General features: G+C 34.3%; 1 protein-coding gene across 1 annotated transcript in view; it reads left to right on the forward strand.

Moving 5' to 3' along the window:
• LOC140452307 (uncharacterized) overlaps positions 1-22,425 on the forward strand; it is a 94,236-nt gene that overhangs the window by 61,801 nt on the left and 10,010 nt on the right. Inside the window, exons 2-8 of the mRNA XM_072546475.1 lie at positions 11,603-11,873; positions 15,870-16,007; positions 16,063-16,185; positions 16,301-17,172; positions 19,018-19,153; positions 19,234-20,015; positions 20,547-20,643. Of these exons, the coding sequence (XP_072402576.1) occupies positions 11,634-11,873; positions 15,870-16,007; positions 16,063-16,185; positions 16,301-17,172; positions 19,018-19,153; positions 19,234-20,015; positions 20,547-20,643 (2,388 nt within the window). The 5' untranslated portion in view covers positions 11,603-11,633. The remainder of the gene's footprint in view (positions 1-11,602; positions 11,874-15,869; positions 16,008-16,062; positions 16,186-16,300; positions 17,173-19,017; positions 19,154-19,233; positions 20,016-20,546; positions 20,644-22,425) is intronic.

Raw genomic sequence — 22,425 nt, forward strand, 5'->3', positions numbered from 1 at the left:
CATCGTTGTCGCCAGCCACTGGAACACTGGCACTATCTCGAACAAATCCAGCAAGTTTATACCAGTTGGAAATCCTCGCTGCCGTAAGCTTATTCCAGGCATCATAAATCATTAGAATGGCATGCAATATTGTGATCTTCGGAAACTTGGCACTGGTGTCTTCATTTGCATCACGACTGACGACAATTTTCAGAACCAGATTTTTAAGAAAGTTTGATTTTAACGCTTGAATTATTCCTTGGTCCATAGGTTGCAACACAGATGTTATGTTAGGAGGCAGGAAAGTGAGAGTTATGCTACTCAAGTCATTTATTGAGGGATGAGCTGGACAATTGTCAACCATAAGCAGGATTTTTTTCTTACTCTTAGTCAGTTCACGGCCCCAATCGCATACCCATTTGATAAAAATATCAGATGTCATTCAGGTTTTGCGATTGCTCTCATAATTTACCGGCAGAGATTGTACATTTTTAAAACATCTTGGGTTCTTTGATTTGCCGATAATTAACAACTTCATCACAGTTATTCTCTCTTTCGAAATTTTTCCTCCCGAGCATTTTCCCCTCTAAATTTTAATGTTTTATCTGGCGTTATTTTATAGAATAATCCAGTTTCGTTTGTGTTAAATATTTCGTCGTCATGGTTATAATGGTTAGCCATTCTCTAAACGTTGGTATTATAACACTTTTTTCTTCAACGTAGAAACATTTTCGTTTTCTAGAAGCTGTTTTTGTATGAGTAATCACTAATCGTCTGCAAATTACTGCCGAATAATAAACAGTCGTATTTCAATCAGCGGCGTTGGGGAAAATTAGGTGCATGGGGCGAAAACAGCTTCTTATCTATGATTTTTTACGTGTGGTATCAACGGTCATCGTTGCTGTAACCGGACAAGATCGTTTAAAATTCCGTTGTTATAAGCGGAGTCGTAATAAATGCATGTCTTTTAATATTGGCTTATGTTAAAACCAAACATTATGCCTTATTTACGTCGCTAAAAACGGTTAGTTGTAATATGCAAAGTCGTACTAAACGGACTACACTGTATTTGAAGTACCGTCGAAGACAACCAAAAATATGGATTTAACTAATAATGTATTTTACAGTTATTAAGAGAAATATACAAATTATTAGTTCTATAAAATACAAGAAAATTACAAATTCTATTGTTTCTAAATTGTAGTGATAAGTATTTACTGATAAAATAATAACAATAACACTCAACATTGGTTTTCAAAATAGTAAATGGTTTATCACCTGAATATTTTCAAGAATTCATTTGTTTCAACAAAAATATTCATTCTTATAATACCAGAGGTTTAGATGACATCTAGGTATAAGAGTACGATTAATTCGGTGTTTTTTAAAAGCTTCCTTAAGTTTAATCAATTGTTAACGATCTTATGAAGTACCTATATCTATAAGATCGTTCACAAGCCATATATTCCTGGGTAAAGTGTCATGTTGGTGTTTTTTCCTTCCAACAAAAAAAGTGATATGGTTTTTTACATATATTTTTTAACTTTGAAGATCTTAGCTTTTCAATTCTATGTATTGGTAAAACAACTGTCCAATACAAATGTCCTTTGGTCCATATGAAAATAACATCCATGTCCATTAAATTAATTTCAAAAATAATAATATCCTTAGAGATAAACTGAGACATTTTGATTGTTGGAAGTATAACTTTCCCTCAATTAAATGATTTGTTAAAATATTTAAAAAAATCAGTTTCACTAAACGCATGCAAACATATCACTTGCGGTAATTTTCTACATCTTATTTATTTTTATCATTAACAAAAATGTAGTACAAGAACATATAGATACGGAATGTTGTTTATACAATCACCTTCATTGTCGACGCAAGTTAACAATAATACTATACGAATATCATTAACATAACATAATGAAATCAACCTGTCAGTTACACTTACTATCGAAAGTGGAGATACGCATAGATGAGCAATGCTACAAAAATATTTTTGTGATAATTGCGAAATATACACCGGATGAAATGAATATTAATCTATAAATTACTATAATTGGAAGATTGTAAAAAATATTTTGAAAATTTGTACAACAAAACGTAAACACCACAAAAAAAGAAGACACCAGCTAACATAAACCCAACCATGCAGCAATATTTGGTAGTATCAGATAACCTCGTCTGGTGCTTTATTATTTTTCTTTTGAGTCAGAGCGCAACCTATTTCATCTATAGTTATTTCTGGAACCTCTTCGAGCTACGGTCAAATTTTTTCTTTAGTGTTTAACTCTATTTGGTGTATTCTATCTTTGCTCTATAGAATTTTCTGTAAAATCCTTCATTATTTTTTTTATATTTATTTGGTCGTGTTCTATTTTTCAATCTTGATCGTTCAGGGCAGTAATTTGACATTTTTCGTTTGATTCTCTATCTGATTTGTATTGAGATTTTCTTCTACGGTTTTTCCTACCAGATGCTCATGGTGAGTTTGTTATTAGTAGCCTTACTGTATTTTTGTATGTCTCTATATTCTTGTATACTTATTACCGGATTTATTTATGACTGATCTTCCAGCAAGTTCATCAGCTCGTTCTGTATTACCTGATGACCTGCCACCCATACCATGTGACATGGTTATACTTCGCCAGTCAATCGAGTTTTTTTCGGTATTTTTATACTAACCGAGAGACTGCTTTAGGGCTCCTGAGACTCCCATAGCTGCTTGAATATATGAACATTTTTATTGTTGCACTTAAGTCCAGAAGCACTCATATTAGTTTATTTTGCACAACGTGCAAGATTGCATAAATCTCTGCCCATATCTAACATTTATATCTACCAAGGACGACTGCCATAACCATACCACCAGAGAGAAGTTCTTTATAATTTCCAAAAATCGCAGCATAGGCCAGTAACAACAAATGTGGGCATTACTATACCTATTATAAACTCAATTGTTCTGCATGATGGAACTTTCGTAAGACAAAGTGAGATAAGTATCAAGTCCAATTGGAGAAGCCCAAAGACCCAAACGTAAGAGAACAACTTATAATCTCTGAATCTCAAAATTCTGTAAGAACCACCGGGTGGAGGGAGACTCTCGAAAACCTTAAGTTTACGCATACTGGAACCTACTCAGAAAACTAAAAACAGGCCCTAACATCCCGACAACTAACTCTTCATTACCAAACTCAGAAGATGTAGCTAAACTCATTGCACGGCTCTACAAACCAGCCATAGAAAAAGTTCATTAAAGAGAAATACGATATCAGCTCAAAAAGATCAAAACTGCACATCGGTAAAGCCTGCCAATCGTGAGGAAAATAGAGACCAAGGAAGTTTTCAATGCACTAGACTTAATTAAGTATCGCAAAGCTGCAGGAGTTAACAAAATATTTCCCTAGTTCATAAAACACACTGGTCCAAAAACTCGAAAGTGGCTCCTAGATTTCTTCAACCATATAATGAGAACCATCGCAATCTGCAAACCTGGCAAAGACACTTCACTACCAGAGAGTTACAGACCAATCGCTCTAAGTGTCTGCTACAAGATCTTTGAGAGGACAATCTACACAAGGCTTTTACAATCTGTCAGAGAAAGATTGCCGTAGAACAAGCTGGATTTATGCCAGGAAGGAACTGCAGTGATCCAGTTCCTTCTCTAACAACTTTTATTAATAAAAGCTTCCAAAAAGGAATCAAAACGGCAGTGACTTTCATTGATCTGAGTTCTGCTTACAACACGGTATGGAAAGAATGCCTACTACTTAAATTGTACCAGATGGTACCATGAAAATCATTTAATCACCTAGTAAATCAAATGCAGTGCAGTAGATTATTACAAGTTAGCGTTAATGTGAAAACTAGCAAATTCAAAATTTTACAGAATGGCTTACTCCAAGGGTCGATTCTATCACCGCTGTTGTTCAACATTTACACCTCAGACGCTCCTACTACAACCTCACACAAAAATTTATTTATGCAGATGACATGGTATATAAGAAAGAAACATCGCAAACGCCCAAGCTATTCTAGAAAGTGACCTAAATATTATTATCACATGTTTTAAAAAATGGCCTTCAAGAAAATCCTACAAAGACAGAAGTTACGGCTTTTCATCTAAATATCCGCGAAGTAAACCACAGACTAAACATAGAAAGCGCAGGAATTATTCTAACATAATCCAAGGCCAAAAAATTTTGGTATAATACTAGAACGCACTCTAACTTTTGAGCAACACTGCAGCTAAAGAAAAACTCGCAACAACATCATTCATAAAAAATTAATTAAAATCCTTTGTAAATGGTATATATTTAAAAACCCAAACGGGCTGTGTTAGACAAAACGTTTTCGGAATACATCATTCCATCATCGGTGTCTAGGAGTACATGAATGTAGCCACTAAATATATGGGTAAAAACCCGTTAACAAATAATTAGTTACATTTGTTCGACATTATATCTTATAAATACTTATGATGTTAAAGTTACCGTTGGATTAGGTAACATGGCGACATATGACTCCACGTTGAAGTTGCAAGACCTGAGACGGTGTGTCTACGAGGACTTTATGGAAGCAACTGATTGAAATGACCTCAATGAAAATGAAAAGTCATTTGGTGTTACTCCGAAATCTGAAGCTGGACCTAGGGCGTCAAATGTAAATGATGAATTGGAGTCCGATTTTGAACCTTACTCCCCAATCAATTCAGAATACAATCCGAGTTCATCAAGTGAATCTTCTGATAGCGATACTGACCTAATAAACCCTACACCAACAACATCTATTCAATTAGATGGAGGAAACGCCAGTAAAAACAGACAGATCGAGAAAAAGAAAAAGAATGCGTAATCCACGAGCATGGAAAAGGAGTGTTGCTAAGCTAAAAAGGCAAAGGCGAAATGTATATTTCTGCTAAGGGTAAACATATACCAGGAGTTGCAATGAAAGATCCGTGTCCAATTAGCTGTAGACGAAAATGTAGTGAATAGATCTCGCACGAGGAGAGGCTGATGGTTTTTAGAAAATACTATGGACTCGAATCGTATGAAAGAAAAAGGGATTTTATCCACGGCTATACCGAGAAGACACCAAAAAAAATGGCACACTAAGGAAAACTCAAGACGTAACAATACGATAACGTTTTTCTTACCACAAAATACTAAAAGCATTTAGGTGTGTAAAACAATGTTTGTTAACACACTTGGAATTAAAAAAGGGGTCATAGATATTGCCACGCAGCATAGAACGTACGAAAATACAAGTTTAGAGGACAAAAGGTCACACGACCCGAAACATTAAAAACTGTAAGATGTCACATTGAGAAGTTCCCAGTAATGTCTTCGCACTACTGCCGTTGCGAAAACACGGCGAAAATATTTATCTTCTGATTTAAATATAACTCTAATGTACTCGATGTATAAAAAAGAATGCGCTGAGAACAATCAAGAAGTTGCTAGTGTTTCTATTTATAGGAAAGTCTTCACTGAAGAATACAACCTTGGGTTTTACCGTCCAAGAAAAGATCAGTGCCGCATTTGTATGGCTTATAATACCCCTACAAATGACAAGACCGCCCTGGAAACTCAATAGCAAGCGCATTTAGTAGCAAAAGACAGAGCTAGAGATGAAAAAAAGATCACGAAAACAGATGGCAGAAAACTCTAATGGAAAAATTGTGAGCTGTAATTTCGACCTCCAGCAAGTTCTTCTTGTACCCAGTGATCCTACCAATAACGCATTATTTTATAAACAACGTCTGAAAACATTCAATTTTACTATTTATGATGTTGTTTCGAAACAGGGAAATTGCTTTATGTGGACAGCAGTGGCGGCTTTTGGGGGTAGGCAAGATAGGCCGGGCCTACCCAATAATTTTAAGAGCTTTAAAATTGAAAAACATATATTCAAAAATGATGTTAATGCATGTAAATAACTTTTAAATGTACTAAATCACTTAATACATTAGCGTCCGTTAAAACAACTATGTTATTATATTACCACAGAAAGCATCGAATCGTATTCAGGCATTTTAAATATCATTAATAGGCCCAATCGGAACTGGCCGACCCAGCTCACATAAGATCCTCGTACAAAAAGCGTTTGAAGTTAAGCAGCTTGCCGGACAACGATTTATATTGTCGTGTTTATGTTTGCTGTTTAGGCACCAGACGATCGGGCCTACGACGACCATCGTTGTCACTTGTAACGTAATTATCGAATTGTAATATAAATTTTCTTTTAAATTATGACAAAAAAATATGTAACATAGTCTATAATTGTAACATATTTTTAAACAAACAACACAATTAGAAACAAGTGCACGGTTGCCCAAATAAATTTAAAAAATTTCGTAAAATTCGAAGAAAAAAAATCACATTTGCATGATTTCTATATCGCCTGATTGTATGTAACTTATATATGTGAGATTGTTTTATAACTGATAGATAAAAATGAGTTTTTATGACGCTTTACTAGGTTGCAGTAATAGTAATGTTGATAATGAGTGTTTGGACATTGTTGTTTAACTATTGGAATCGCCATTACTAGAAGAACTGAAATTGATAGAAAAAAAATTATTATGAATGAAAGGCCTACTCCAACATTGCGTATTGACCAAAAAGATGGAAAAAAGGTGCGTACTTTTAATTGCTCTTGGTATGATGTCTACAAATGGTTGTCTGGAAGTATTACGAAAAACAGACTATATTGTTGGCCGTGTTTGTTATTTTCTAATAAGAAATGTGTATAGAATTGTGAAGGATACTTTAATTTAAAAAATATGTCTGCCTCCTTAAAAAACATTTCAGTTGCAAGGAACATTTAAGTAATTTCCCGTCCTTTAAGGGTGTACAGAAAAGGGCGTTTTCAGTTCGCGATTTTCTAGATGAAAAATCAAAAATCGCAAAAATTAGATACAACGCAGAAGTTAAAATAAACAGAGAAATCATTAAAAAATTAGTTAGGGGGAGTCATGACCCCGTGACCCCTCTCTCTGGATCCATTACTGATTATACATAGCTATATGTAATTTGCTGGCTTGGCCTACCCAAAATTTTACCACACCAGCCGCCACTGGTGGACAGAAGTTGAAGGTAAACGTGGCAGCTGTGAGATTGCTAGTTGTCTTTATAGCTTCTGTAAATCTTTACCTAATTCTGTTAAACAAATTTCGTGTTTTAGTGACAGATGTGGAGGACAAAACCTTAATAAGTTTGTTGCTGGGACTCTATGCACTCAGCAACAGCAAAAAGGGTTGGTAAAGCAAACTGGCCTCAAGACTGGAAAACTATTGCTAGGTGCGCTAGACGAAAGTGTGATAAACCGTATATTGTACACGACTTAACACAGGAGCAAATACTTGACTCGATAACTCATACAGAACGGAATATGATTTTTAGAAAAGAACATGAGAACCGCCAAAGAGTGCGTTGGCAGAAAATTTGTTGGATGAATGTTTCTAAATCAACCCCTTTTATTCTTAGATTTAAAGAAAACTTTGACGGCGATTTCAGAGTTCTAAACTGCATAAGGAAAACTAGAGCTACTTCACTAAATTCTCCAAGACCCTTGTATCAATCCAAAATACCGATTCAGTTAGCAAAGTATAACGACCTTACATCACTCTGTCTCATGAATCCTCCGTCACTTTCAAACGAATATAGACATTAATACGAAAACCTTCCTTTTGTGGGAGATACACGCGGAAAACCTAACGCAGATTCTGAAAGTGAAATAAGCAATAGTGAGTAACTTGTGTTTTCTATATTTATTATATTAATATGTTTATAAATGTATCTTGTACTACTTTTGAACTAATAAAAACTTATTTTTATTATTATACAATAATATTTATTAACGTATTAGAACCATATATGTCGATTTTTGTCTATTTGTCCTAGTGCTACAAGTGGATATCTCGCATTTTATCAAATTTGTTTCAAAAAATTATAATATTTTTGTTGTTACCACTAAAAAGATTTTAGCTCATTTAATATACTATGATTTTAGAACCAAAAGCACAAGTTCTGCCATCATTTTGTGATTTTTTTTTCTGCTCAAAACTTTAAATTGATATCCTGAGAAACGACTATTTTAAAGTTACCTAGTTATAGTATTCAGGGGACCATTTGGTTATCAAACTGTTATTTCCTGAAATGCTGATATGACTTAGTTTTGTGTTTGGTGTTAACGTGAGCGTGTGACAAAAAATATGGAATATTGTGTTCTGTTTACTTATATTTTTACAAAATACACAGGTACCTACATCTATTTTCTTTATTCTGTTTTTAAAACAGGAATTGTAGCTTTTAATCTAACAAAAATCAACTAGTCAGGAAGGGAATAGAATTAACAAATTGTCTTGTTAAAACCTGCATAAACACAGAAAGAAAATCTGTTTTTCTATTTTTATTTAAAAAAGATTTATGTATATGCTTTTTGTGAAATAATAATATATTGTTCTGAAGCTATTTCCTTTTGAAATCTAATGTAATTTACTATTTTATTTGAGAATAAAATAGTAAATATTAATATAGGAAAGAAGGAAAGAAAATACAGAAAAAGTTTGAATAGTTTTTTATTTTTAACTATTACAATTATATACATACTGCTTCATTTTGTTAATACTAGTAATTTTTTTTGTTAACCTGGTATATTGAAAATTGTAGCTGGCGCTGGTAATTCTCTGTAGGTCTGCCATGAACGCCTGTTCTTTTTCCAAATATTTTTCCATTTTTTGTTCTAGAGACATTTTCTTTTTCATTTTTTCACTCAATGCCTTGCTACGTATGTTAATAATTTAACTACAATTCTTTTACCTTCTGATCCTCTGCTTTTTCCAGTTGAACTTCATTTTTATAGTTAAATGTTTCGTTCAGGTCTACAGAGCCGTCGGTACTGGATTGATATTCTTCATCATCGTTATCCTTTTGTGGAAAAAGAAATTCTTGGGCGTTTTGTCGAGGTTCGTTTGTTGGTGGAATAGGCGTTTTCTCACCATCTGCCTCTGATTGTTGAACTTCATTATTAACTTCAGCATGTAGTAAATATTCTTCAATTTCTGAATCACTGGAAATTTGGTCGTCATCACCGTTATCTTCAATTTCTAGTCTTTCAGGGCTGGTGGCATCAACTTCTAGGTTGGTATCAAGTCTTTGAGGGCTGGTGATATCAATTTCTGGATCGACTGGTTCTAATTTTATTTTCGGTGTTGATGAGGCTATAGATCTTTTCATAAAGGATCCATAGCCAATAGGTTTTACGTCAGCTGGATCATCTATAAAAACTAGAGTCACTACTTACATTGAGTTTTTCTACTCGGTTTGATTTTCCCATATTTTATAGTGGGAACTCAGTTTAACTGATTTTTTGGATTTTGGAGGTAGGTACTACACAGTTTTTAGTTTTCATTACGATTTGAAATAACTTTAAAATGACAAGAAAATCAAAGTTGTTGTATTTATACTTAAGATTTACCGCTAAAATATATTAAATCTGTATCTATTCCAGAAGTTCCAAACTTTTTTTCAGTTGTATAATTTTTTTCTAACTATTCACAAAAAGAATATATGTTTAAAATATTGCCAAAAATTTTTATATTATACATTTATTTCAGTGATTTCAGAAATTTGTAGTAAACAGAGTGAAATTGACAGTTTATATTTTTTCATAGAGCGCAGCCCTGTCCCACTGTTTGAAAAACGCTAATTTAATATTCAGCTGTTTTGTTTCCATGATTTGATAATCATATTTTAATTATCTTGATTTTTGGTTACTATATTTAAAACAAATTTTTAGATAAAGCCCCAATTTATAGGATAAAAGCAATTAATTACTAATTCCTTTAGATTTCCTTTGGCTGTGTAGTAGATATTTTAATTTACTAAAAATGATATGAATGGCAATTACATTATTTTTTTTTACCTATTAGAAATAAAAACCTTAGGATAATTTTTTTGAAGATCATAGACAAATACACAATTTATAAATATAAATTGTGTATTTACACTGTTTTGGAATTGATATATTAAACTTGAGTATACCATTGAGGTTAAAAATGAAATAAACCTGTTTGTATTTCACTAAGGTTTATTATTTTCAATATTACAAAATACACATATTTCTGTGAAAGGGCCACATTTGTCACTCCACTCGTGTTTAAAATAGTTCTTTTAGCGAGGTAGATATTGGTCCAGTTCATTTCTTATTTATTTCGGAATTTTCCACCAAACAGAAGGAGTAATGTACTCCAACAAAATTGAAATGTTTTCTAATTGAAATTTTTTCTGAGATACTACTACTGAATTAACTCGTTTAGGTTCTATCATACTATTATTCTTTTTGAATCTTTGGTAATCTTGAAATACAACTCTCCACTTTACACTTTTCTGAACACATCCATTTTACACTTCACTGAAAATTGATATATCCTATTAGCCTTTCTGAATGTTATTATCGCTGATCCTTGTTCCACCGCCCGTGTGTTGTTATCGCTGATCCTTATTCCTCTGCCCGTGTGTTGTTATGTCTATAGGCGGTAGTTGGGATGACTTCCGATCTTACTGTTCTTATCAGTGATCTTTCCTGTAAGTAGGATTTTTTATCAGCGATTCGTGGGCGGACAATAGGATCTTCCTAATTCTATATAAGTGGCGGACGATGGGATCTTCCTAATCCCATATAAGTGGCGGACGATGGGATCTTCCTAAGTGGGCGGAGGATTGGATCTTTCCGGTCTTGGCCGGTCTTACAGACCGGACCGGAAGTCCGATCTTCCGCCTATTTATAACTACTTCCCTCCAAATCTCACTCTTATAAGTATAACCTTTCAAATGATACGAGGGGGGAGGGGACTTTTGGCTAGTACAGTATGTATCTAGGTGACCAAAGTATAAACCTAAAAATCAACTAAAACCTTGCGAAAATTATAATAACAGGAGGACAAATACACAGCAGTGGAAAACATCCACATGATTACCTCTAGAATAAATGCTGCTCAAAAGATCATAGAGACATTAAATTCGAGTATGTATGTAGTAAAATCTGTAAGATATAAAACAAAACTTTAAGCTCAACATAAAAGCACTTTCTCAGAAGATCAGGTCGAAAATTAAATCTAGGAAGAATTAGAAATGTAGAGATCAGAATGCTCGGAAAAGAAAGAACTGTTAATATTATAGGCCTAAAGCAACTCATATGGTAAGGACATGTAAACTGGCCAAATACCAAAACAAATAATAAACAGGAAACCAAGAGGAAAAAGAAAAATAGGACGCATAAAATAAAACTGGCAACAAGGGAATAAGATTTATAGATATACTTCTGGCAACACTATAATATATTTTACTCTATTTGGAGTTTGTCATATAGTAATCAGAAAAAAATGTAAAAAAATTGTAAAAAAAAATGTAAAAAAACTATAAAAAAACTGGTAAAACAGGTTTTACCCTGTAATAACTCCTTTCATAGAACAGCACACAAAGACTACCCTTGTCGAGGATAAGTAAAGATGTAGGTGTACTTGGTGTTAGACTTGTTTTTTAAAGACATAGTTACTTTTAGTACCAATTTATAAGTACTTCTTTATACACAATTAACATGTATTCGTTTTCAGAATATGACCCAGCTAAGGACCAAATAGTGATATGGGCAATAGTGGAAGTCAGTATCCAGCGGTTACAGAAGTACAACCAAACGAACAATGGGTCCACTCGTTCCCAAGGACGCAGCATCCGCAACCAAAACACAATTTCCAACACAAGGTACTGCCAGAAAGAAACGCTCATTTAAAACTTAGGTCGACTAATAATGGAGAGATACTACATTCCGGTGGCACCATCAGCGGAAGACATGCTAAGTTTACGGACGAAGTTAAGGAAAAATGTGTAAGTAATTTTCATTAGTTAAAATCTTCGTTTTCATTATATTTTTAGAATCAAAGATTGAGTCATTAGTTTTATTTGTTGGGTCGGTTTCCCGTATTAAAATTCGGTATAAGTTTATATCTTTGCTCATACCAAAATCAATCTTCTTCACACCCATGACCTGCTTAAACGTCTTCGATCAATTTTTCTCTTATATTACTCTCCTAATGCTTCCAGTGACTTGCAATTCGTATTGGATGATTATTATTTCTATATTGAATATGCTCTAACCATCTTAAGATATAAATTTTTCATTTTGGAATCAATTAGCCATCCCTAAACTCTATTCATTCATTCAAGCATTTTCATTTTCGTCCCATGCATTCGTTGTTCTTCTTTCCTTTTAACTGCAAAACATTCAGTTCCATACATAGTAGCTGGCATTATAGCATGTTTAAAAAGTGTGCGTTTTAATTTCATTAGAATTTTTCTGTTACACAACACAGCATGCGCCTCCTTAAATTTTGTCTATTCCGCTTTAACTATACTCCAATGCATCTCCATCTATTTTCCCATATCTCTCTAATACCGATCCTAGTTACATCAAACTATTACTTTCCATAATCATTTCACAATCCAAAATTATCATCTTATTTGTAGTAGCAACTACATATTTAAATGAACATTTTAGAGACTCCTGCTATAGATTTTTGTTTAAAAGCTTTTTCTTCAGGAACTTGTCTCAGTGGCGGATACATATGAAAGGGGAAGCAAGATGCGCCCATCCCCTTGCTGTCCCACTTTCATTACTGCCCGCACCAGTCAGCCTGCACTCTATTCATTCGTTTCTTTCTTTAGTCCATGATATTATTAACTAACATGTCACTAACATGTTAGTCATAGTATCATGTATCATGCTTCAATCGACTCTAGCGAGTCCGTGAGTCGAGTTATCAAATAGTTGTAGAGATAATGGATTTTGACAAGAGCTATGAGTCATACCGATGCAGTACACAAGTTTACCTGTTATTTACAAGGTCATAGCTCTTGTCAAAATTCATTACCTATACTATCTTATGCAGCACGCTCCTCCTCGTCATCGGACTTTAAATTTCTGTCTAACACATACCTACGAGAAAAGTCGCGGCCATTCCAGTGATCTCGATACGTTATTCTGTCTGGCATTGGTTCGAGCAAAGTCACGAATATTCTAGTGTTTTTTGTACAGAGAACCTTCGATAGTAACTTTATAAAGACGGACTATTTGCTAAATGGGAAGCTAGTTTACATTTAAAAGCAGAAATATTCAGTGCGAATAAGTGTTTATTCCAAAATAACTGGTATCTAATTTTCCTACTTTGTAACAATATATTAAAATGGATCGTTAAGTAATAAGAACAAGAAAAGTAGAAACATCTGAAGATTCCGGTAACTATTCATCCGCAAAAATATCACCAGATCTATATGTAGAACCTAGCACTTCGAAACTTCCACAAGAAAGTTCATTAACTGATTCTTTTAATCCCAGGGATATTGACAATTATTTGGATACATTAGCGTCAGAAAATATTAGTGATGATATAAAATACAAGCTTCTTACAGCTCCAAAGAAACCTGAAAAAGGTTACATCTTTCCTACTTCCGAGCACTACAAGAAACGACGGGTTCAACGCAGACAAGTGCATGAGAATCACTTTGAACAGAATCCATGTCTGGTGTTCTCACAAGTTAACAAGGGACTTTTTTGAATTAACTGTTCAATTGTTGTGAATATTAAAATGATTGAAGGAAAGAAATCCATTATCGCCAAGAAACTTGTGACTAACTTGTGACTAACAAAGTTTGCCAAACTTACTGGATAAGATGGTGACCTTGAGACCCACTCTTGTAGCGTTAACAAATGCAAAATTATTTTTGGAAAGACGAGACAACCGCGAACTTGAAGTTAAAATATAAATCAATTATCAAGACAAAGAATGGAAAGCAAAGAAAACAGAGACAATCTTGTACCTATAATCAAAACAATCATATTTGGGATGATGGGAGTCTAATAGAAAACGAAAATGATCGTGAAAGTATAGTGAGTAACGAGGGAAACTTTAGAGCTCTTCTAAGATTTAGAATTTATGCTGGAAACTTGCAACTAAAACATCACCTTAAGACCACTAACGCGAACGCCACTTACATAAGTAAAACAACGTGTAATGAACTTATTTCAGGCCGTGAAACAGTAATGTGATCGAGAATACTGGAGGAAATCAAAGATTCTCTCGTTGTTACAGGATGTGACGGGAAATTACACGAAAGACTTTTAAGGTTTCGTTGAGATTTATAACGACAATGAATGTAGTGGAAACATTAACGATGAACCTCAAGAGAGTCAAGAGCGTAACATTATTAGTGACGTATTGGGTACTACGATTCTAAGGAGAATGGTAAGCCTTTCTCGCTCACTGGAGAACTGTGTGTGTGTGTGTGTGTGTGTGTGTGTGTGTGTGTGTGTGTGTGTGTGTGTATTTCCTGTGATAGTTGCTCAGTTAATATGTCAGAATTGAAAAAGGAGCTGTGACTACAATAAAAAAGTCACTTGGTACTATTGAAGAAGTAGTATCAGTCCTTGCAGTCATATTGTCAAACGAGATGGGTTGAGCAACATGATGCTGTTATTAAACTTGCAGCTGATCTCTGAATTGTTTGCAAAGTTCTTAAAGAAATACAGTGTTTGAGAGATACAGACAACGGCTGTCAAAGCCAATATTAACCTTGGAGCTCTCTATAATTGCGAGTTTATTATTACGCTCTTTACAATGAGTGACATTATGAGCATAACATATCCAGTCAGCACAATCTTCCAAGACTCTAGCTTAAACGTCGCGATGGCAAAAGCAAAATTAGATTCGACGCCAAGGTGTACGACAGCATGAGAGCTAATGCTGATAGCCACTTCACTCGTAGACGTGGAGATAAGTGTTTCTCGTCTTACCGGCAGACAAAGACACAGGGAAAACTGCGATCATAATGATGATGCTATAACATATTGGAAAAGAACTGTTTTTATTCCAACAGTGGACGATGTTACTAATGCCATTAGAGAACGTTTTGCTAAAGAAAATATTTATCATTTAAAATTCAACATACTTTTGCCCTCACAACTACTGAAACATGAGGGTAATGATCTGGCACATAAATTGAATCGGTGCTTAACTGAACTACCATTCTTTGAAGAAGACTCACCATTTGTAGTTAAATAGTGATTAATGGGAGAGATTCTTCTATACAAGCAAACAAGCATAAACGCCCTTAATGAGCGTGATTCTATTATGCAAGCGTTGTCTGTTTGTCCTAGATCTGACTACCCTACTTTGCACACGCTGTAAAAATATTTGCTTGTCTACCTGTATATATTGCTACAGTACACAGAAGTTTTTCAACATTGCGGCAGACAAAGACATGGCTAAGGTCAACAATGAAGGAGGAACGACGCATCGTTTAACGAAGAGAACCACAATTGTAACTTTTTTATATCATAAGATGGCATTGTCTTGTATATGTGTATAATCAGTTTAAATAAAGCCTTCTTAAACTTTGCATTATCTTTTTATTATGATAAAAGCAAAGGTAGCCCAAGATATCTTTAGCGTCCTTGAGTTTTTTCTGTATCCGCCACTGGCTTGTCTCCAATATTCCAATCTTTGCTCCAAATCCTTTTCACTATATCATCAGTATACATTAAGCACGAGGGAATGTTACCTAGTAGTTTTCCTGATATCTAATACATCAAAAATGAGATTAAATAAAAACTAAGCACTGAGCCCAGATACAATCCTTTCACGTTAAATTTATCAGTCTCCTCCACATCTATCTTCACACAATCTTCACATACTCACCGGGAACCCATATCTTATTAAGAGCCCACCACAGAACCTCTCGAGAAATTTTATCATCTTCTTTGGCTAAATTAGTAAATACCATAGAAATGTTTTTTATTTTATTTTATTTACTATATTTTTCCATCAGGTGAGAGAACGTAGTGCACCTTTTGACGACAGTAGTTCCAACGATGGAAGAGAGTTGATAAGAGAGAAGGACAGTTCCCGCAAAATCGCTCACCAAGGAGTCAAACATAAGCTCAATAATAATGTTTCTAGTCAACAGGTAAATTATACAGTTGCTATTATGTATGGTAAATCATGATTCGTTGATATTTTAGATAAAATCTTTTGCATCAGAACCCGATCTAAGGTATACGCCGATGCATGGTAATCACGATTATAGAGACAAGAAATCAAAGAAAAAGTACAAAGCACCTTCTCCTCCACGAAAATATATGATGGTAAGTGATCTTCTACGTTAAAATACGTAATAGAATGTCCAAGTTTGCACTATCTTTAAATGATTGCAGTTGTGTTATTTTTTATGAATTTGTTAATTGTATCAATGAATTTTAGGGCAGCGACAAGCAATCATCCGGAAAAGAAGATTTCAATCCTGGTCTACCCATTAGAAAAGCAAGGTTATTTAAAACCAGAGCCGAAACGAAAAAAAAATCTAGTCATTTAAATGAAACCTCAGACGAATATGCCAGTCCCAATAACACTACTAAAGCCAACGAAAAATCTAAGCGACTCTCCTTGCCAGAGGTTAAGCTGATTGACTCCAATGACTTTTACAAAGAGCTTAAAGATGCAACAAATAGATTAAGACACGTAGAAATAGATGAGTGTAAACCAGAACCAAGTAGTGGTAATAGAACAAAGTTGCAGACTCTCGATCCGAATATTTCTAGTAGCAAAGATTTAAAAGAAAGATTAATGGAAAAAATTGAAAACCGGCAGTGCAAAAACCCCATGATAAACTGTACTAGAGATGAAGCGTCTGGAAAGGAGTCTACCACTCCGGATATGTCTCCATCTCCTACTTCTAAAGATCTAGTATCTAAAGATAAGCGCCCAAAACAGCTCTTTTATTTTGGTATGGATGAAAATATAGAAGAAAAACAACCGCGTAATGGAGTATTTGAAAACTTCAACACAAATATTAGAGTACAACATTCTTCTGAATCAGATATATCCAGCGACATTGAATCTGATGAACACGATATTTGTAGATCAGGGATAGACCTACAATTGCGACCTATATTACCCAAGAAACAATTGGAAATTCCTAGATTTTCTCCAGCAGCAGCTTGGAGACTTCTCTCTTTAGACGCCAACGATAATACGACAGGGACAATGATAAGTGACGATACACCTTTGCTGATGGAAGATCACATTGAAAAATATTCCAGACCACCACCACCATTAGTCAATGTTGGTCAGAGGTAATGAACACCCTTATAATTTTTAACAATAACAAAATTGTATCAATTTAGTTCTATTAAGTCCTATTCAAAATGTAGATGTTATATGTCATATTTATCAGTATTATCTCCAATTTGTCGTCGTTTCTGAAGTTATTTTTCTTCTTCTCCTTTTTCGTCCAAAATCAAACGAGACACTACTTATTTTTGGCAATTAATCGTGAAACCTTTATACCAAAACCTTTCATTAAACTCCACCAAGAAGAAGTGTCTAGGTTTTGGTTACACCAACAACTTTCTTATCGGAATTTTAAGGATAACTACTGGATCAATATTTGATTTACATCATGGTTCCTTCGTTTGACCTATATTGTAGAATATTTCCTCAGTTTACAGTAACCACTGTCGCCACCTTCAGCTTTCGTCTGCTAAGACTAATTAGAATAGTCGAAAGCGTCTTGTCAATATTGTTAAGAGACACTTTATTACCTCGTTTCAATTGATGAAGGAGATCCCAATTATTTTTACGATTTTTGATTGGTTAAATGGGTTCTTTTCCGCTAATATGGTTTCTTGACTGTCGGTAATGATATTTATCTTTTCTCCTGTGGCTCCTTTCATAATTTCATCAATGTAGTCTATCAGTGTAAATACTTTATGAACACTTGTCTTGTCTTAAACTGTAGCATTAGCTGAAAATAGTTGTCTCTCTGGTTCAGTTCCACATACAATTTTGGTCCCAGTGAACCATATTTGATCTCCATTAATGTTGAAGATTAATTTTCTTAATGTGTTTGTTCAAAAAAGATGGTGGCATTAAATAACGTACAAATATATTAAAAACTAGCTGACCCACCGAACTATGTATCGTCTTAAAACTAAATAATGTATCAAAGTTTAATAAGCTCCTCTTTAGAGTCTGTTAAGTAACAGAAATCACTGGGTAATGAAATAAATCCGATCGAGGTGTCAATAGCAACTTTTACCATTTCCAATATCTAACAACTGCTTCTAAAACACACTTGCACTTTGATTTTGTTATTTATAAAACACTCGCATGTTATTTGTCAATGAGAGCGACTTTAGATGCGCCATAAATTGGATGATGTTAGACATGCGTTTAGTACAGTCTGAAAACAGAATCATGGCTTCGCCAAAAATGTTTTTAATTGTCACGAATATCTTCTATCAAAGTTCTGTCCAGTCCCTGTAATGACCTCTTGTCTGCCAATGTACCTTCACCCCAAACGATTAATTTGCAGACCTGTAAAATCTTCGCCATTGCTCTCATCGCCAAATAATGTTTATATGTACAAAAGTGCTGAGTATACAAGGGTAACTTGAAGTGTAGCGAAAGTATTATAAAATAGGTAAAAAGAAAAATAGGTAAAAAGAAATAATAAATATAAAATAATACACACATGTTAAGAATAGATTTGTGTGCTCTAGTTTCTAATTTTATTAATTAAAGTGGGTAATCAATTTACGTAACCTATAATAAATATTCTTTCGGGACTTTTTATGAATCTTTATTTATTATTATCTCAACTTATATGGCATGAGGTCTTCTTTTTTGATATGTTAGTTTTCTTTCTTTTTTTTTACTCCAAGAGCTTATGTTGCTGCATTTATTATGTTATTTTAGCTTTCCTCCATGTTATCGTTTTCTAGCAATCAGCAATTTGATGTCCTCATATTATTTACATCATAGATAGTTTCATTCTGGATTGAAACATATGAAGTCTTATAAAGGCGTACACAAAAGTATGTCAACAGACGGTAATATGTTTGTAATGTTATAGTTATTATTATTATATAAAAGAAACTATATTTATAGTATATAATAAATTGATGGATTGTTTCTAGATTCAGTAATGATAAATCTGGAGATTCTGGTATATCTGGAGATGATGGAGATGCTGTGATACCTATTGCTTATTGCTACGACGATGTTACCTCTGCCAATGATACCAATACGGCAATGCAAAAAAACAAAATTCCCGTAAGTTAAAAAGATATAAAAATATTGTTAATTATAATCTAAATCTAAATAATTTTAAATTATCTAATTCTATATTTTAGATCAAATACTTAAACAAACCCGAGAGGATCTCCTGGACCCCTCAACAAGATTTGGGAGATGATTCTAGTATAGATGAAGATCTTCAGAATGAAAAGTTGTTACAAACAATAAGGCCACGTGATGGTCCCCATACTTTTAGTTTATCCTTACCCAGAGATAATCGTCTAGCGTCGTATATGGTTGAAAAGAACAATATACCCCATTATAGTGGTTTGCAAAAGTTTAAAAAGTCCTTAACAGGAGTCCTGGGTAATTTATCAAACAAAAAAGAATTTCTTGAATCCAGCGTGCTAGATGAAAAAAGTGCCAATTGGTTTTTGAGCAAATCTGCTCCAAATTCCTTAACTCACACGTTCCATTCTTTGGAAAGACATCGAATGCAAGACACTGAGGATCAGCCATACCCCTCCCATGCCAATGCATCAGCTAGAATCATATATTTACCTGAAATAGATCTTGATTTTAACAATGACCGATACCAACGCCCTATGAAAAACTACAAATATTCCCAATATTCAAAATCTTGTGAAGATATCGGACTAGAATTAGAAAAGCATCATCCACAGGAGCTCCAAGATCCTCCCATTAGCCACGATGACTCATCCTGGAAAATTAAAAGAAAACCTAAAAAGTATACCTTTCAAAGTACAATAAGGCAGATAGAAAAGAAACGGTTGTCAGACAAATTGTCAAGGGAAGCCGAAAAGCGAGAGAGAAAGAGAATAAGAGAATTAGAGGCCATGCAGAAAGTTGAAGAAGAATTTCAGAAGAAGAGAGCAAGGTATATATCATTATCTTTTGAATTATTTTTAGAATAGTTCTATTAAATTAACCTCTTACCTAATATTAATCATTTTTGAGCATTTTTGTGATTTCAACCTAAAGTAACTTCGCCTCAATCTTACTGAGATAATGACTAGGAGCATATTAATAACCTTGGCTAATCAAAGCATTTACCAAGGTCGTTACTCGGAAGGCAATCGCATCCACGTTAAACTGTAGATTCCGTACATCGGTGTACTCTAACTAAGGTGTCCATACCACAATTGTGCACAGGAATATGCTACTCTCAATTGTTGTATGGCACCACACGAAGATTGACTTTTTCCTCAAGGGACACGTGACATCGTGAGGAATACTGGCTGGAGAAGTTTATAGGAACAACTTTGTATATTGGCTATGCCTTCAAAAGACTGATCAGCTATTTAGAACAGGCCGAAAAGAAGTTAAGTTTAAAAATGTGGTGTAGGAGGTTCAACTAAAATTATTACTATATGACATCAGTTCTAATGGTTTTAATATTTTATTTTAGAGAGAAGGCTAACATTCGGCAACAGTTAAGGTTATTTTCGATGGATGATAATTCTGGATGGCATAGTTTACCGCCAAACTTTGAACTCGATCACAAAGTAAGTTTTTTTGCATTAAATTTTACTTTTAATTTTCTTAGTTCCATGACTTTATTACCTAGTCTGAGGTCTTTAAAATAAATACGAGATAAAAAATAAACTTCTTGATTTGAAAATTAAATTGTCACCTATGATATGTTCGGAACATGATAGACAAGAGGTAGAACTGATATATACAAAGCGAATTCAGTATTCAGTTTATTTTTGTATATCGATAACGCGACAACAACGACAACGAGAATAAAAACAGTTCCCTGTGAGAGTCCCTGGTGAATATGTAAAGATTGTGAGAGACATGTATGAGAAAGTAACTAGTGTTAGTACAGGTGTGGGAGAAACCGATAAATTTCATGTGAAAGTAGGATTGCACCAAGGCTCGGTGCTTAGTCCTTATTTATGCTCATTAGTTCTGGATTAAATAACAGCGAAACTACAGTACTAACAGAAATAGTGAAAGCGACTTAGAACAAAAACTGAAACAGTGGAGACAAGTTCTTGAGGAAAAGGTTTAAAACTTAGTAGGACAAAAACAGAGTATTTGGAATGTTCATTTAAAGATGGAGTTAGTACAAATAGAATAATATATTTGGATGGTGAAATGATTGTGAAAAGTATTAGTTTTAAGATCCTAGGATCGGTGTTACAGAGTAATGGGAGAATAGGTAGAGATGCATGTAGTAGAATTACGGTTGGATGGATGAAGTGGAAAGAAGCGAGTAATGTGTTATGTGACAGAAAAATTCTAATGAAGGAAAATTTTATAAAATAGTTATAAGACCAGCTGTAATGTACGAAACTGAAGTTAGCCAGTTAAAAAGAAAGAGGAACAACGAATGCGTGTGGCGGAAATGAGAATGCTTAGATGGATGAGTAGAGTGATATAAAAGAATAAAATTAGGAATTATAGGAAGTCTAGAGGTGGCACCAATTGTTGCCAAGTTGAGAGAATATACCTAGATTAAGATGGTTTGGTCATTTTCAACGCAAAGACGGTTATCACCCAATACAAAGAATTGCTGATCTGTCTATTCCTGAAAGTAGTAGGAGAGGAAGACCAAAAAAGACCTGAAGGGAGACGCTTAAGCAGGACATACTAGTAAAGGGTATTAATATTGTTATAACCCAAGATAAAAACTTATGGAGAAATAAAATTAGAGAAGCCGACCCCGCATATATAAAGACAAAGAGAATGATGATGATTATTGGAGAGCTGTGTTATATATGAGTCCGGCAGCGGAATAAGAGACACTGTGGAAAAGACTAGGGGTCGATAGTGAGGTTAGGTGATGGAACGCCGTGGGTCTACGGATCCATCCATAATGTATGTTTGTAACCACTGTATCTTTTAACAAATAGTTTTGTGCAATAGTCGGTGCCTCATTAAATACATAACATATTTGGCGACGACTTACAGAAAGAATCCACGCAAAAGTCGAAAAATGTCGTTAATTGGATACATTGAGCAGTTCAATCCTGCGAAAAGTGATATCACCTCTTATATAGAGAGACTTGAGCAGTTTTTTATATGTAATGTAGTGGAAAAAGACAAGGAAGTTCCATTATTGATTTCTTTAATTGGCGGAGAGACTTACAGTGTCTTAAAAGACTTATTAGCACCAGAGGTACCAAGTTCAAAAACATTTGAGGAGTTAAAAAGAGTTCTGATTGAACATTATAGTCCAAAGCGGTTAGTTATCGCTGAAAGGTATAAATTTTACAATACAAATCAAGAGCCTTAGGAGGATATTAAAAGTTTTGTGTCAAAACTGAAAAGTGTTGCTC

The sequence above is a fragment of the Diabrotica undecimpunctata genome, chromosome 10 (assembly GCF_040954645.1).
Source record: "Diabrotica undecimpunctata isolate CICGRU chromosome 10, icDiaUnde3, whole genome shotgun sequence".
Taxonomy (NCBI): domain Eukaryota; kingdom Metazoa; phylum Arthropoda; class Insecta; order Coleoptera; family Chrysomelidae; genus Diabrotica; species Diabrotica undecimpunctata.